This window comes from Phalacrocorax carbo, chromosome 3 (genome assembly GCF_963921805.1).
Source record: "Phalacrocorax carbo chromosome 3, bPhaCar2.1, whole genome shotgun sequence".
Classification (NCBI taxonomy): domain Eukaryota; kingdom Metazoa; phylum Chordata; class Aves; order Suliformes; family Phalacrocoracidae; genus Phalacrocorax; species Phalacrocorax carbo.
In genome coordinates this window covers 99,989,223-100,007,543 of record NC_087515.1, presented here as the reverse complement: position 1 = coordinate 100,007,543, position 18,321 = coordinate 99,989,223, and the positions used below count along the sequence as shown (strand labels likewise).

At 35.5% G+C, this 18,321-nt stretch overlaps 1 protein-coding gene across 7 annotated transcripts in view; it reads left to right on the top strand.

Moving 5' to 3' along the window:
- PHF3 (PHD finger protein 3) overlaps window positions 1-18,321 on the top strand; it is a 51,454-nt gene that overhangs the window by 20,200 nt on the left and 12,933 nt on the right. For 6 of the 7 annotated variants that reach the window (XM_064447849.1, XM_064447851.1, XM_064447847.1 and 3 more), the window contains 5 exons: window positions 389-2,207; window positions 13,027-13,354; window positions 14,372-14,549; window positions 16,956-17,106; window positions 17,225-17,381. In XM_064447849.1, the coding sequence (XP_064303919.1) occupies window positions 389-2,207; window positions 13,027-13,354; window positions 14,372-14,549; window positions 16,956-17,106; window positions 17,225-17,381 (2,633 nt within the window). Of the gene's footprint in view, window positions 1-388; window positions 2,208-9,442; window positions 12,913-13,026; window positions 13,355-14,371; window positions 14,550-16,955; window positions 17,107-17,224; window positions 17,382-18,321 lie in introns of those variants that run through there. The other variant, XM_064447853.1, reaches the window with a different exon arrangement.

The window sequence follows — 18,321 nt, the reverse complement described above, 5'->3', positions numbered from 1 at the left end:
ACTGCATCTCAGTTTCATATACTGTGTTCACTAGGAGCTTTGTAAACTTCACAGCTATCATTCTAATCACAATATAACTAACTTGTGCAATTTTTACTTGAGGTAGAAAAGTAGCCTGAGTTTTGATTGTCTTTTTATCATTACTTCTGTTTTATATATGCTATTCAGAACTTTCATAGCCCTTAGAATAATGAGATTTCACATCCAAACTGGCAGTGTAAAATTGAAATGCAAGTAGTTTATAACTGTTTAAAGTAAAGAGCTGGGGATTTCTCTTTGTGTCCAGTAAGCTAAGGCTCAGGCTAAATCAATTCTATTCTAGGTAAGTCTTGTGTTTGCAAAGAGGAGGACGCAGTATACCTAAGACATTTTCTTTTTCCCTTCCTAGAACCAGTACGGAGTTTGCGACAGAGCACGCTAGCCAAACGTTCAAATGTTGCACCTGTTGTTAGTACTAAGAAATCATCTGTAAAAGGTGGATCTGCTCCAAAGACCGGACAGAAACAAGAGAAAAGTCCAGCTAAAGAGACAGATGTCGCTGCACCCTTGAAAACAGAACAGCCTAGAGAAGTTAGGCGTAGTACAAGACGATCAGGACAGACAGAAGGAACGGCAGCAGCAGTAACAGCATCCCAAAGTAATACAAAAAGTCTTCCTGGTCCTGAAGAGGTGAATGAAATAAAGTCTAAAACCCTTGAGCAGGCAAAAGTTGAGGAAACATCCCAAGAGTTAAGTTGTACAAATTTAGCAGGTCCCTGTTCTCTTCCTCCTGGAGAAACAAAGGAAATAACAGAGGTTGCAACAAAGACTGAATCTGGGAATGTTGAGTCAGTTTGTTCAGTATCTGCAGATACTGAAGTTACTGGAGTTAAAAATGAAGCAAATGATATGATTGATTCAATGGGCTCTGAAACTTCTTCAGAAGAAAAGACTGAAAATAAAACAGAAGAATCGGAGAAGAAAACAGATGAGCATGATCAAAGTGGCCTAACTGGAAAAGCTAACGATCCATCTAGTGTTTGTGTGAATCCAAGTGAAATTTGTGAGACCTTTTCAAATTTGTCCAGCTCTGTAGAAGAGGGGGTTGATTGTAGTTTAAGTTCCCACAATGTGGAAGTTCCTGATGAAAATACATCTGTAAAGGAATGTGTAACAGAACCTGTAGATCATGACAAGGGAGTGGAGAAAACTGTAACTTCATCTGAGAAACTATTGGACAGTACAGAATTTGATAATAAAAACTTCAAAAGTGAACAGTTTACTTCTGCTGACCCAGGAAATAGCATTTTAGACAGCGCTGTTCTTGACCAAACAAGCCAAAACACACAGCAGCAGATCAGCAGTACTAAAGTAGAAGGCCCTGAGGCATCAAAATTTCAGAATGATGATAAACAAAACATTTCATCAAAATGTGAAAAGAATGTTAGGCCCCGGCATAGTAAATCTATAATACAGAATAAGCAAAATGTAACTCCAGGTACTCGACAGAAATCAGGTACAGTGCAACAAGAAATAACACGTTCAAGAACAAGAGCTGGCCTTACCGTTTCAGGTCTTCACAGTCCATCTTCAGCAAGTCTGAAGCGGAATGCAGATGAGCAAGAGAGTAATCAGCATCCAAATAACCCAGTTAAAATTAGGAAGAAACAATGTGATCTGGGTTTGAAAGCAACAAGCTGTGTTTCAGGGATGACTGGAAAAAAGCAGACCAATGCAACGCTGAAGAAAATACCCCGGGTCCAGGCTTCTGGGCAAGTACAGAAGTCATCAATTCAAAGAGCAAGTGAGAAATCTCCCACTCATCAAAGCGGTTCTAAAGACACCCACCACTCCATGCATCCATTATCAGGGCATGTTTCGACTCCTGGTCAGAAGCAAGCCCAGGGTCAGAAACACCAGCTTGCAACTGTGGTAAAGACAAATAGCTCCACAAAGGAAGAGGCAGAGGCAAAAGATCCCTCCATTACAGAATATCTGAAGGAGGATGATAAAGAAAAAAATAAATCAAAAAGAACTGATAAGAATCTTCAACCTCGCCAGAGAAGAAGTAGCAAGAGTCTTTCACTTGATGAACCTCCGTTGTTCATTCCAGATAACATTTCAACTGTTAAACGGGAAGGCTTGGAACATGCCTCTGCTAGTGAAAGCAAATATGTTTGGGTGCCCAGCAAGCAGTGTGGCTTTTGCAAAAAGCCACATGGCAACAGGTGTGTGTGGATTTGTGTCTGAGGAATTTATTATTGGTCTTAGAAGATAATTTTTTTTCCTCTCTTACCAAATATATCATACTGCTGGTGCCAAAACAAAAAGGCGTAACTTCATAATGGAAGGCTGTGTATTATACTGTCAGTTAGCTTCCTTTGCACTCATACCCTTTTATTGGTGGTGGTGGTTTTTTTTTTCTCTTTTAAGTAGAGCTTTATAAACTAGTTTGGTAGTTTAGCCAAAAATTTTTACTAGAAATGTTTTATTATATGAATACATTTTTGAATGTGTATTTCTGCTATGTTGTTAAAACATGTACTTTAAACTTGACTTTTTTTTCATAGAAAAGAAATAAGACCAAGATGTCTGTGTTCCAGATTGTAATTTTCTTCTTTCCAGAGACCTCTTAAGTTGAAGGATCACTGTCAACCAAAAGAATCAAATAGTTGTTTGCATGTGACTTATCATTTGGTAGAAATGTGTTTCTAATACCTAGAGATTCAGAGGTTTTTTCCAATTTGTATAATCACTGCTGTGAGGCTTTCATGTAACGGGAGTAATGAATTAGTTGGGAGGGGGAGGAGGGAGAATATTAGTCTCAAAAAAACCCTGTAAAACTGCCATGTGGGCATCTCTGAAATTGCCTTTGACTTAACCTAATAATGGGGTTGCATCTGAAGTTGATAATGTCTCTCTGTGACGAAAGTTATTCTTCCACACTGTAAGTGAACTGAAAAAGGCCACTGGGTTTCACTAATGACATATCAATCCAAGAACAAGAATTCCTTTATTACTGCTTCTTATTTTCTGGATTTAATATTGAAATATTTCTTTGTAGTTGCAGTTTTACCTGCAACTTTTCTTTTTCTTTTTTTAAAATTAATTTCAAATCAAAGACATTTCTGATTAGTCCTTTGCTAATGTGAGAGAAACTTTTAATAGCAATTTTCAGTGAGTGTGCTTTAGAACTCCATATATTGGAGTGAAATATGGAACAATTTGGTGCCTGAGGTTTTTGTAGCATTCATTCATATCTAAGAAGAGCCCTTGTGATTGTTATTGACTTATTATATCATATTTAGAAAACAAATACATAAAACTAATTTGCACATTTACGGAGCAGCTATAGTAACAGCATCAATGTGGCCTATTAAGAGAACTAATGCTAGGTTTGCTGTGCATGGTTGGTGAGAATTACCTGATTGAAGGGGCACTCAAACCAAAACCACACAGTTTGGGTGGTTTGTTGTGTGGGTGTTTTTTGATAATTTTTTTTTTTTTAAATCCTTTTATTGTTAGCATTGTCCCTTTACCATTCACGTCTATATAATAGTGTTTAATTTTACGCAGTTTGCATTTCCTTAGTTTTTATCTTCTCATGTGTTACTACAATGGTACATGGGTAGCCTGTATTTTAGTGAATTTTTTTAATTCAGAAAGGCTGCTTCTTGATAGGAAAATGCTTATGTAGATATTTTTAAAGCAAAATATGTATATTGGGGTTTTAAACTGCTTTATATCTGTTTAAGCTTTGAGTTGAACTTTTCCTGTTTACTTTGTATTTTTGCTAACATTTTAAACATTCTGTGGGTTTTCTTACTCTGAATGTCTTGTCAGAGTTCAGAAGGTCTTTTTTTTTTTCTTTAATAATACAAAATGGATCTAACCAATACCAGGAAGATAAACAGCAGTGAGGCAGAACTAAATCTGCTTATTTTAGTTTATAAAGTCAAAGTAATGCTCCAGAAGATATACATACTGTGCATTGATACAAGATTAAATGCAACATACCAGTTTTGCATCACCAGCTCAAACTGCTGCTAGAAGAATAGCGTAATGTATGGATCACTAGCTGAGCTCGGATTGAGAGAGCCCATGAATTGCCACAGGTGGTGATTATGGGCATCCTCATGTTTGTAATGTCAGTCTTGTTACTGATTTTTTTTTTAAATATGTCTACTGTTGACACAGCCAACAGTTTCAGTGGGAAAAGATCAGATTTGCTAAATGTAGAAAGACGCTTAGTACATAAACACAGAATTTTTGTATATAAAATGTGGCTGAGGCGCAGTAGCGGAGTGAGGAAGCTTGCGGTGTTGAGCCCCATGCTTAATAGAAGACTTAAGACTGTCAGTCCAGCACTTTTTATCATCACTTATTCTAAAAAATGAAGTTTTAATTTGTTCAAATTACTTTTAATTTGTAGTTGTATGCTACAAATAACTCTCGAACCTTTCAGATTCACTCGATGTCATTAAGATACAAGAGGAAGCAAAACTCGTATCTCAAGTGCCTTGGCAGCTTTGTACTTGTTTAGTTGTGCAAGAACAAGAAAATGTTTTCAGTACAGTGCAAAAAGAAAAAAAGCTTAACATGATAAATTTCACTTTTATCACTTGGAAAAATATCAAAACTATCAAAATTGACTATAGCGATAAGGTTTTTTCATTCACATTGTGGACTGCTTTTCAAGGAGTTTTTGTTTCCCTTTTGTAATAGCCTAGCTGGCCAGCCTGTTTCCTTTCTCTCTGCTCATTGTATAGGAGAAAAGGAGAAAATGCCAGACACAAATATTGTTAAATGACAGTAAATTCCACAAATGTCAAAGGCAGAGCTAAGATCTGAAACAATATTTGTGTTTATATCCTGCTCTATGGTTAATTCAACTGGAAATTTTTATCAATGCTGCAGTACAAATTGCGTAGAAAAAGAAGTTGAACTGAAGTTGCAGCCCTGAGTTGGGAAATAATGTGCATAAGACCTTTGCAGTATGTTGTGTTAATGAAACACATTTAGAATTCAGGCTGCAAAGCAGTCATTACTTGAACCTTTTTGTATTCCCTACAATAAATGCAAAGCCACTAACTTGTTGATAATGTAATACTAAGCTTGGAAAATTGATTCAGGTCAAAGATAATGTGTGGAGATCGTTTCATCAGCCTTGTTTGTGTACAGAATCCCCAAAGAGGAGTACTTACGTAGGCCTTTCGCATCTCTGGAGAAATCTTGCTGTGCCTGCTAGAACAGTAGGAGGAGGATGGTACTTCTATGTTGTTTTATTTCAGAATCAGCATCTGACAGATGGGTTCAATTTATATCTGTAAGAATACATGCAATAATTTCCTGACTGCGTGCAAAGTCAAAGTGTGCTTACCTTGCACTGCACATACAATGCATTTGGCTGGAAAGGAGGAATCCTTTTTTACAAACATGTGACTTACATGATCAAAAAAAAATTTACAAGTTATAATGTGTCTTGCTTTATGAGAGGCATGACTGTTTTTTTTCTGTTAAAAGATAATAATTCTTTGGCACAGATTTGAACTGTCACTATTCATGCTCTGATTTCTACTTGTCTGGATGCTTATAAGCTGGAACCAGTTAGTTGTTTTGTATTTTGTATATTCCTTACCCAGAGAGTGGGTGGTCAGTATTTGGCTTTGGGACTGATTGTTTCAGTCTACTTGATGTATTGTGTTGATTCCCATTGAGATTTACCCTTGCAACATAACTAAAAAACGATTATTCTTTCATGTGAACACTAAACCCTATGTTTCTGGGCAAGTCAGATAATTATGCTGTAACTTTTTGTACTTAGTAATTTTCAGCACATCGGAAACAGGTGGTTGGTTTTTTTTTTATTCCCCAGTGCAGTTTGAATTATTGTTGTTACTCATTATAGCATTGCTTTGAAATCGTTTAACTTTGCCATGGTGTTCCCATATTGCTGTCAGATGTTTTCTCATCAGCTAATAACATAAATCATACACATACATTTTCATTAATCTGTTTATAGGTGTAATGTGTATGGATATGCATATCACAGAAAAAAATGTAACAGACTGAAGTTACTACCTCAACTTCTTAATGAGTTCAAGTGATGTTGAAAATACTAAGCTTGTCACAAACAATTGTTGTTTTTCCTGAAGACATATCAAGGGTTTTTAAAGATAGTAGAAGAAAAAAATAATATTTAATTTCTTGGCATGAAGCTAGATGAAGATGGTAGATTTGCAGACATTAAGAAATCTGCTAACATAAGATTTCTTATTCTGTGCATCATATGCATCCTTCTGGTATAAGGGTTCATACTGTAAATTTCTCCATTTTTTATTGTAGGTGTTCAAATTCCCCGCAGGCTGGAGGGCTGAACTCATTCCTTTCTTGTACAGATAGACAAAACCTAATAGATAATTTGCAGTTTGTCTCCCTTGTCTTCACTCCATCTTTTTAATGGGAGAAATTCCACCAATTTCTGATTAATAATTCATACTACATAACTTGAAACATTCTGTTCCTAAGCAAATTTTCTAGAAAGCATTATATCACGAGGGAAGTTGGTAGTTTTAATTTGTTGCTGGTGACTTTCTGTTTTGATTTCTATGATTCTAGTAAGGGTTTTTTAATTGGCTGTGGGAGTTCGGGCATTCTCTTTTGTTTTGTGGGTTTTTCCTGTTTGTTTTTATTTCTTTATTTTATTTTTTTTATTTTACTGTTGCTTGACATTTGATCATGCATTTTGCGTAGTCAGACACAAACTGGCCTTGTCAGAGTGCACAGAAAAATTGTGATACAAGACCAGAATTTTACTTAGGGTCTCTTTTTTTCCTGTCGTTTCAACTCTGCTTTAATAGAGAGGAAAAGTTAGTACTATTATAAAAGGCAATTAATTGGAAAGCACAGGAGTTGATTTAGCAAAGACATAGTATTCCTGATCTCTTGCATACATGTGGTCACTAAAAAGTTTCTGCACAACTCTAATACAGAAAATTACTTCAGCTGATGGATGAAGTTTAAAAAAAAAATCTGAAAACTGTCTTTTTTCTATAGTAAAGACTATTGTTAGAACATTTGTTCTTTGAAAATAGTGCTAATACTTCACTAAACTATTCTGAAACCAGGCTATTGTATAATTTGCACAACCAGTACAAAAGAGAATGGTTGAGGAAGGAGATGAAGGCCCCAAACTTATAACTACCCTTAATTTACACGTGCATTTTTTTTTAGGGGTGGATGCATATACAGCAAATGAATCATTGTTGTGACAACATTCTTCACAAGAAACAGTAATTAGAATAATTATGATGCCTTCGTTCTAGTACATGTTCATTGAATATTATGAGTATGTGACACTGCAGATTATGCAAGATGTCATCAATTTACAGTCATGGATGATGCTTTTAAGTTTTCTGCCTCTGTTACTGCTTTCTTTCTCTGAAAAGCCTTCCGATGTTAAAAGCTATCATCCATGTCCACCCACAGCTATAGAAAAACTGAATGACAGTATAAACAAAATAGCATTGTCATGAATAATTAAAGAATGGAAGGACTTCAATGGGTTTTATATTTACAGCTGTATCATTTTATTAGTACTTTTTTATATGGATTGTATTACTTTGCTGCAGTATTGGTAGGATTGTTATTAAAACCAGTACCATAAGGGAATCAGGCAAATGGATAGCATGAGTTGTCTTAAATACATAGTTTTAGAAAGTATGTATGTATATGTATGCAGTTTATAGAACATATGATCCTGATCCTGCAAGATGCAACGTGTGCATAGAATCCACTGGTAATAGAGCTTCCCTTAAGGATTAAAAAAAAAACCAAAACAGATTTGAGATTTATTGTACCAATGTTTTTTTTTTTTTTTTTGGTTTTGGGAAGTTCAGTGATTTTGATTTTCTTGTTTTGTTGTTGGGCATATTTCATGCATTCACCTTTAGTTCAAAGAGCATAGGGTTGCTTGTCTCCCTGCTTGTTTCCTTTTTGGAGAGGTTCATGTAGCATGAAAACCAAAGAAAATTACACCTTTAAGGCAAAAAGAAACTTACATTACTTAAACTGGGGTATTGAAATGTAGTACTTAGGAAATAAGTTTGCAGTGTCTCTTTTCTATGCTGCGAATTCCATGTAAAGACATCTGCTGATAGCGTTTCTATGAAGATGGGTCGTTCTTCTTTCTAGAAGATCAAAATCTGAAAAATCACATCACCTGTGTTAGACTTGTACAAAAAGCAAACGAGCAACTGCTCGTGTGTATGTGCTCTGACAAGGTAGTGCAATTTTTTTTTTTTTGACAAACACTCGTTTCACTTGAGCTTTGAATCAAGCCCCTACTACTTCACTGATGTGGAACATAGGCTCTGCTAAAGCTGCTGTGAATATCTTCTCCACTAGTAACATCTTTATTAGCTGAAGGAAAAATAGTTGCCTCCATGCAGTGCCTCTGCTTTATCATTGAGTGGACTGTAGCATCAATGCAGATGAGGCACAGTTGTAATGTTAATACAAATTAACAACAAATTTTATAGAATATTGGTGAACAGTGCCATTAAAGGGGGAAAAATGCAGGTGTGGGACATGCTTTAAATACTCAAGTCCTTCAAAGTGCATGAACAGTGGTTTTACTCTTAGGTGAGTTCAGGGCTAGGGTGTTGTTTTGAATAGTTTCTTTTGCATTTTTTTTGGTCAAGATTTCAGTCCTGTTGGTGTGTTACACAAATGCAAAGGACTAAAGAGAGGGAATTATTTCTGAAGTAAATTATTTTCTGTGGCAATGTACCTCACATCATTAATCTTAAAATGCTGTTTACTGGCCCACACTGAACTATTCTGACAGCTCCCAATTTTTTGTCTTTCATTTTACTCAAGTATAGCTTTACAACAAACAATTGTTTTATAAGATGGTTTCCACCCATTTTACTTGTAAAATCTTATTTCACAGTAGTGGCTTTCTCTGGAAACTTGCTTTTGATACATACATTGAATGTATGTAAATTAATTTTAAAACGTGGCCTGTGTATTTTGAAAATAATCCAAGCATGAGATTTTCATCCAACAGATTAATTTACTACAAATAACACACCAAGGAAAAATCTCACAATCCTAGGAGAGCTTCTAGAAGGTTTTCATTTGGATTGTGTCTCTTTCTGTGTGTCTCGTATATTACTTTCTGATATTAAGGTGCATCTTTTCATGCTGAGGTGTGGACTATCAAGAGGATTCTTTAAAAGGAAAGAAACAATAACATACTCTATGGAAAGGTCCAAGTGAAGTATAGTACTGTATGCTGTTACATGTCTGCTCTTTCTAGATTTCTCTTAAAATTTTGTTTTTGTATTAGAAGTCCGGTGAAAGCAATTCTGTTATTGAATGTGGCATGATTTAATATTTTAAAACACATTTTTCTTTCTCTTTCAGCTTTACATCTTCCAATCCAGCCTTACAACATGGGTAAAACTCCTGCACTTCAAACTTGAAGCAGTCTGCAGTCAGAAACTTTGGTGTTTTAATAGTCCAAGATATCAGAACCTCTTCAGTCACAACTGACAGCTGTGCAAGAGGACATCCTTGATCCTTCAAGCCAGGCTTCAGTTTCCCTTGACTCCTCCTTTTAGTCTTTGAGCATTGCCCGTTACCCAGTTATAACTGCTGTTACAAATCATAACTGTTTTGTGTGCAGATGGGTGAAATAGATAAAGTTGTAATTGTGGCCTTATAGTAAAAAGGCTTATTTACACTACTGTTATCAAAATCAGTATGCTCTCTCCCAGCCTCAGAAGTCAGTCTTGCAGTTGACTAGTGTGAAAAATACTAGTAGAAACAGTGAACTTTTTAGGCAGGCAGCACCAGTATTTTTATTACCATTTTGTACAACTACAGTTAAGCAAGACAACTGTAAACACTACATTCTATTTTATAGTACAGGCTTCACGGACGTTTCCAGAATCTCTTTGTAGTCTCAGTTTCTGAATCCTGAATTCTGAAGTTTAATTGTGTGCCTGTATATAGTGTAATTGAAACTTTATTAGACTGGAACGAAGCCAAATGGATATTCCATCTTCAGTAGTTTGCTTAAGATGGCTTGAATGATATCTGTCTGTCTTGGTGTATATTCTTAGTGAAAAATGGTCTGTTTCTGAGCTGAATTCATACAGGGTTTTTTACTTTTTTTTTCTTGATAGACCTGAAAATAAAGATGTAAGACTGGATGTCTATCTGGTGCTTTCCTCATCATACACTATCCCTATTGCCCACTTATTATGTGTGAGCTAAGCTGAAAAATTCCCTGTGCTGTCAGTTTGAAGTTGAAGATGTGCAGCATGCAGCATCTTGTGTATTTTAGTCTCCGGAGTTCATCTCTGCTTTTTTGCAAATTTAGCCTCTCTCCTAAATAATCACAATTTTGTTTTGGTCGCTAAAGGTTGCAGTCTGCCTTGCTTGTTTAACAAATGCCCGAAGTTCCAAACGGGGGGGAAAAAAACCCCTTTTTTTAAAAATAAAAATTCAAGTAGTAGTTGTGGCTTCAAGATTCTTGATTTCCCTCTATTTTTGGCCAAAAGGCATTAATTCATTAGTACATTAAAGTATCCTTTAACCTCTGTAGAAAATCTTACGTTTGGAATTTTTGTAACCAGTTTCAGTATTCCCAAATCTTTAGTAATATTTTCCTGCTGTGGTGTGAGATGTTTTTTATGTAAAGCATCCTCTTGTGGGTCCTTGTAGTTGTGAAATAGGCACTTGTGCTCTATTTCCTGCCATCATGCGTTTGGCTCTGGGCTCTCAGAAAGGAGCAGTCACCTTTGTGCTAAAAGTCCCATCGCTGCTCTGTGGTTTTCCTGTTGTGTTTATGAATGTTATGGTATTACTCTGGTAAGAGCATCAGAAGCCGTTGTCCCCTAATGTTACAGTTCTTTTATCTTCACTTTGCTGGAATGTGGGCCTGGAAAGATTGAGGTACTGCCAAAATGTGAAGGAACCTCTGCCTTCCTAATTGAAATTACTAAATAGATGGGCAGATACTGTTTGCTGGTCATGACTAATACCAAAAATGTACTTGCAGCTCAGAAAAAAGAAAATATAAAAAGATAAGACAGTTTTCTTCACAAACTAGATTAAAAACTGGTTTATTCAAATCTAGCAAACGGCATCATAGGCTAGTGAAGCTGGAAATGACATTTTTCTCAAACTGCTGGAGCTTTAAAGCTTCTCACACTCATTTTGCATCAAAATACTGTTTACTTCAGCAGAATTTAATCCTGATTTATTTTGGGTAAGCAAGGACAGAACATAAAGCTACAGTGTTTTCTTTCCTTCTCTTGTCTTTCAAACAAACACCTGCTGTTAAATAGATATTTCATCTCTTGAGATACCTGTAGTTTCTTGAATATAGTACTGGCATCAAAGCATCTGGAGTGTTCATCTACAGTTCTGGGGAATGAGAGTTCCTCTAAGCAGGTTCTGTAATATTTATATGGTTTTGCAAAGTAGGTAAGTCAGCAGATAGCAGATCCTAGCTTTAGTAGGAACATAGATACATCAGGAATAATTTTCTGTAGAATCATCTTATGAAAGAGATTTATAGGATATTATAGAGACATGGTTTGCCGGTCAGTGTATTTAGCTTGTGGAATATAATGCTGAAACAACCAGCATTTCACTGAATTACTTCTTAAATCAGGTCTGCTATGGAATTTAAAAACTAATAATTCAGTAAATTTTTCAGTATTAACCAAAGCACTCACACTTTTCATAATACACTTGCAGTCTTTCTGGATTTTCTTCATCCAGGCAATATATGTCATGGTACATATATTTATTATATTTTATGCAAGCATAAAAAAAAATAAAAGGGGAAAGAGAACTTAAGTGGATAATGCAGGAGATCTTGCTACATTATTTGAAAGCAGATCTTTAGTAATGATTCATTATTATAAGAAAGGATTGTAAACAAAAAAAAAAAACAAACCCCAATATCCCCCACAAACTACCAGTTAAGTCTCCTGAAATAGATTTATTGAGGTGTTTAACCTGTCTAACTTTGAAATTCCACATCCTTCCAAAATAGTTCCACTGGAAATTGTACCTTTCAGTGCAGTTAGGTACTAGTGATACCTAATGAAGTTTTCAAAATGCTTCTGCAAAATAGACGGAAATTATGGTTTTATTTTAGGTCCAGTAACTTTTACACTTTGAAAATCTTTTCTGTACCTGAAGTTACTTTTACCTTCAAAATAATGGAACAGTTTGTGACTGTCAGATGAAAAGTATCCTTTAGATGATAATCATTTTAGTGTTTGAAACATTCATTAAACTTTTAGCTCTGAATCAAATAGCTGAAGAACACAAAGTGGGATGTACCTTATTTAAAACCAGCCAGTCAGTCACTGTGAGCTAGCCAGATGTAGTTGGGAGCCAAACTCCTGGCCTTGTATTCACTAGTAGTTCAGTATAGTGGTCTAAGGAATGTGATGTAAAATACCATCTCATTCAGAGTGTCTTGATATTTCTGTACTGATCATATTTATCAAAACACTCAGTCATCTCTTACTGCTGTGGAAGACTGCAGTTGATACATTTCTGCTGTAAGGATGATGATCACATTGGAAGGAAAGCAAGGATAATAAGCTCTTGCAGGAAAACTTTTGAATCTTAACAAACAAAAGTTTATTGGTTTTGGGAGTTGTAGATTTTTGGTTGGGTCTGTTTTTTTGTTACATTCCTATACGTTTTTTTAAAAATAGTAGTCTGAAAAAATCCTGTTGATAGGATTTGGGGCCAGGTTAGAAAAAAAATATTGAGGTTGTGATATTCTCTTGGACTATTGCAAAAGGCAGAAAGGCAAAAAATGTGTTTCACAGGAAGATCGTACCATGTCGTAAGGCTGGAGTTGGATGTAAAGCTTCAAAGAAAATCACTTACCAGGTAAGAAGGAATTGTTGAGATGCACAAATCAAAGCAAGTATAGAACATTCTGTTTCAGGTGCTGTATGGTCTTTTGTAGCCTCTACACTGACTGACATCTTATTTTGTTTTCAGGTTCATGGTAGGCTGTGGTAGATGTGATGACTGGTTTCATGGTGATTGTGTTGGACTGAGTCTTTCTCAAGCGCAGCAGATGGGTGAAGAAGATAAAGAATACGTGTGTGTGAAATGCTGTGCTGAAGAAGACAAAAAAATGGAGTGTGTTGATCAAAGTATACCAGATACTCAAGTGAAACTTGAAATCCATAGAGAAGAAAAAACAATTGAGTGTGAAAAACCAGGAATGTCGAAGCAAATGCCTACTTGTAATCTAAATGTACCAACTGAAAAAACAAAGCAAACAGAAGACACTGGGAAGCACAAAGTCAAAATATTCAGACGGGTGAGTTGTATTTAATGCTTAAAGTTTTGCTAATCGTTGGGGGTAGGAGGAGTTTCCTCCTAATGCCCTGCTATTTAAAATACCATATTTCAAACATTTCTGTAAGTTTTATATTAAACTTCTCTATTATTATTTTCAGAGTTACTTCATTTTCTAACTGACTTTTTTGATATGGTACTGCTAAACTCCTCTGACATTGATCAGGGTCATGCACATGTCATATGTGTGCGTGTATTTACACCTTATATATAGGTGTATATAGAAATGGTGAAACTGCATTTTTCTTATTTCTAAACATTTTTACAGGATGTCTGCCAATTTGCTGTATGATATAAACCACATCTCTTTAACATATCTGTAAAACAGTATGAAAACTGTTTTAGTTTCAGTTTTGATTATTCTAATGTCAGACTCTGTATGTGGAAGAAAATGCCTAAAATTTTAATTAGGGCCTTTCTGCTTTCTTTGTCTCATTTTATTAACCAAAGTATAATTTGCAAGAGCAGTGAGATGTTTTTATTACAATTCTTTAGACTCTTTAACTATATAGTCTCATATTCGTCATAACTTAATCATCTGTAATAATTTTTGTCTTAGTTCTGAATAGTAGTACTGTAATTCTGACATGTAAGCTATTCTGTTTGGAAACCACATGTAAACCAAAATTAAACGTAAGTGACTTCCTGTGGATACGTGGCTAAAACTGGTTAAGAGGTACTCATTGGTATCCCTGACCTTTCAAAATGTCTGAAAATATGGTGGTTTTCAACATAGAGCTTAACTGCAAACTGCCCATGATGTGTCTTTGGCCAATATTTCAAAGTGATTGTTAAGCAATACTTGGCAGTATTTCGGGATGTTGTTCAGTAACTTTTAAAAAAATGTTATACAACAGTGCATACATCCAGGGAATTTGTTATACAGTACACTTTAAAAAATGGAGAAAATATGTGTAATTACGTAGTGGTTCATTGTAGCATTTAGTAGTGTGCTAACATGTGTAAATGTTTATTTCAGGAATCTGGTGATGTGAAGAACTCATCCGAGTCCAGGGACTTGGATACTAAAAAAGGCCAGCACGTTCCTGCTCGAAAAGGATCACAAACTGCTGTAATTCCTCGGCGGTCCCCTGAAGATAAAAATGAAAAAATAAGCAAAGAGTCTCTTAGTGGTGTTGAAAGGTCAACGAAATCAGGTAGTGAGGTTTGGTGGAGTACTCCACGCTGTATTTCGCATAGATGTTCAGTGAAGAATGCTGACTTTTGTTATAGTAACAGTTTTTCAAACCACATGTGATAGTGATCTGAAGAGCTGTTAGCTCTCATGATCTTTATGATCTTAATTTCTCATTTCTTTTTAAATTTTATTTAGCTGGTAAATGTTTCCTGTGTAGATGTGTGCATGTTTCCTGTTTGAGTAGTAGAGGATGCTCATGTAATCAAGAATGGGGGAAGTACACAGAGACATCTCTGTACTAAACTTTATTTCACATTGCAGAGAACTGTGAAATACTCTTCCATAAAATACTGTGGAAAAACTTAATGTACATAAAAGCATGTTAATTGCTATATGAATTATATTTTGGCTTACTGATGTCTCTTGCACAAACTGACAAAAAATTGTATTGACTAATGTCAAAGGGGGACGTTATATTGCATACTGAGCCATCAGATTTTCATCTAAGTTATAATTGAAAGGTTGAAGGGATGTATTTCCTCTCCCAGCAATATCCATCCCCTCCCCAGCTCCCTTCTGGGAAGCATTCTTCTAAGATCATGGCAATATGAAATCGTTGTCATTTGGGACTGAAATCTCAGCAGCAAAGGTAGTGAGATTTTGTGAGAGAACTGTGTCTTTAACTCCTAAACTCAAGCTTTGAAATCTTGCCTTATTAAAAAAAAAAATCAGCTCTTCTGGTCTGATACATTCTAGAAACTCTTTTTGGTGGAAGAAAACTATTGAAAATGTCAGGGTTAAATGTAAATCTAAATGTAAGTATTTAATACTGAATGGTATCTTTTAGACTTCCAGTACCTTGTTCAACTTTGAAATTCTGAGGCACAAAATAATTGACATCCTTTTTTAACTGCAAATTACATGGAGTGAAATGAGTCTTTGGCATCTGTGAAATAATTGAATTGTTCTAAAATATATTAATTCAACTAGGAGATGACAAAAATGTTTTTACAATGACAATTTCAGAATAGGAGTTAATGTTAAAAATTATTTTTACCGGGGGGAGGTTTGGCAGTCTCATTTAGGACAATTGGCATAAAATTATTAAGCAGCACATTTGTCTTAATCTCTTAACTGCTTTAAATTATGCTTATAGTGGCATTGTTTATTGCTAATCTTGCCCATCACTTCACTGCTACAGAACTGTGTTTTCAGATGGTTGAAACTGCCAAAATGTTGCTGGTATGTGGAGGTTTTCCATTGCCCCTGACCCCATCAGGCTAAAACTTTGAAAAGGCTTTAGTCTGGTTCTTCACCATCCTTCTGAGGAGGACAGGAGAAAAAAAAAAAGGAGCAAATAAAAGCATTGTTAGAGCTGCTTCGCTTAACAAGCTGAACATACTCATCATTGAGATCACAGTGCAGAGTGGCAAACAGCCGTCTCTGGTCGGTTCCACCTTGCTGGTGAGGAAAGGGAAATCAGTAATTTTGATAGGGGTCACAGTTGCATTTATGAGAGAGTTGATGATCCAACCACATAGTCTGCCCAACAAAAAATCTGTCTTTTTCTGGCTACTTGAAAGTGTAGTTAGTTTGCTTCTGGTATTAATGTATTTTAAGTTGCACTCCACAGGTGAAAGTAATAATACAGAAATACTTTTTATTGTCAGACACTCAAGCTGGATCTTTCAGTCTTGAATTTGTTTCTTTTTTCAAAGCAGAAAGTGAATTAATATTGTTTATTTCCCATTGCTTTCATAAACAGAAGGCTACTGCTCTAAGTTAGTGACATGCTCACAGGCTGAGACAAATGAGCTTTCAGCTGACACTGAAAATTTAACTTTGAAGACTTTTGGGTTTTTTGCTTTAATGATTTTAATTTGCTTAGGAAATTCCATTATTTGTATTATTTATGACACAAGCCTTGTCACCTGAATCAGAAGCTGAGATTATTATAATGGAAATAATTTTGATGGCTATCAATTTTCTGCATCAATTTTGATTGATGCTGAAATTTTAAAGTGAAGTTTAATATACCTGTAATATGTGCTTCCCAGTATATTATTTCTCAGTTTACTTATTGAAAAATTAATGCATGCTTTTACAAAAGTTCAGAGTCAAAAATCCTGCTTAAGATCAAGCTAGTAAGCACTGTATGGTGCAGAAGAAAATACCTTAATTTAAAGAGCAAAAGTCCTGTTTGTTTCTGCTAAGAAAGTTTTTTCTTGATTAATCCATGTAATACAAAATCCAAACCAAATAAGGGAAAAAACAACCAACCAACCATCCTGTGAGTCCATTCCTTGTCCTTGAAGGTCAATTCTTAGCAGTTTAAAAATAAAGCTTAATGGCATTTAGCAACAGTAAAAATTTATAGGGGTGGCTTGAGTAGCTTACAATTTTTTAACTGTCTGTGTTTTGATAGGTGTTCATGAGAAACAAGAAATTAAGAAAAAGAAAAATGAGAAAGGTTCCGTTAGTGCAACGCACCTGCCAGCTGTGCCAGCATCCAAGCCTTCTGCTGATCAGATAAGACAAAGTGTCAAGCAGTCTCTTAAGGAAATTCTGATGAAAAGGTAAAGATACATTATTAAATGAAATTAGTAATTTGTGTTTGTAATTCTTTTCTTTCAGAAGGCAGAGAAAAAAATATTACTTGAAGCATTTGGCAATTTCCCTTATGTTTTCTCACAGATTGACAGACTCCAGTTTAAAGATTCCCGAGGAGAGAGCAGCAAAAGTTGCCACAAAGATTGAAAGAGAGCTGTTTTCTTTTTTTCGGGACACTGACTCAAAGTATAAGAACAAATACAGAAGCTTAATGTTCAATCTAAAAGATCCTAAAAATAATGTATGTATTACTTGTCTCTTGTGCTTTACAGAAATCTTTTATTTGCTGTATATTAAAGGAACAGTCTTCTATGTAGATACATTATTAATCCTTTCACAGTCTATCCTGTTTATTTTTTTTCTGTAGGTTTCCTCATCTCAGTGATGTTGTTTGTCCTCTTGTGCACTCGGTGTTCTCTGTGTTTCACTTGTTCTCCACTATTAATTCTTCAACTCCTTGCTCCCAGTGTACTTTTTATAGTGGGGATTCAAAGTGTAGTGGATACAGCTCGCTTACTGTCTTTACCACTGATCTGTTGTTTGGGTGTCCCTGTCCTCCCGTAACTCTTTCCTGCTTCCTGTAGTTATTTTTGTTTCTGTCCAGTAGCTTGTATCACTGTGCTTTTTCATACCCAGATTTCTCAAGCTTGGTCTTCACTCTCTTTTCTGCTTTCTATGAGCCCATTATTCAACATCATACTCACCGTCTCAACTTCTTCTATGTTTTGTCCTTTCATCAGTTATTCTGATCAAGTTGCTTTGTCCATACTATTTTACTATTACAGTCAGACAACTATAAATTTTATGAAAAGGCTAACTTCTGTCACTGACTTCCCTTTGCTCATACTGCTAAATTATGTGGGGTTTTTTACCCCACAGGAATTCAGTTCAGTCAGTCAAGAAGCATAGACATCCTCTTTAATACTAGTGTCTTTCTGCTGTGTAATACAGGGGATTTGCAACTGTACAAAAAAAAAAAAAGTCTGAGTTACTGCTGCAGTGGGCATAAACTCACTTTCTCCTTTGGAACAACAGTTAATTATACATCTGATCATTAAGGGTATATGTAGATACATTCTGTTATGTAGAATAAATGGAGCTCTGGAATTAAGCTTTTATGTTATAAAATCCAGTACTGCTTCCTACAGTGAGACAGAACTACAAAACCACATGATCCGTGT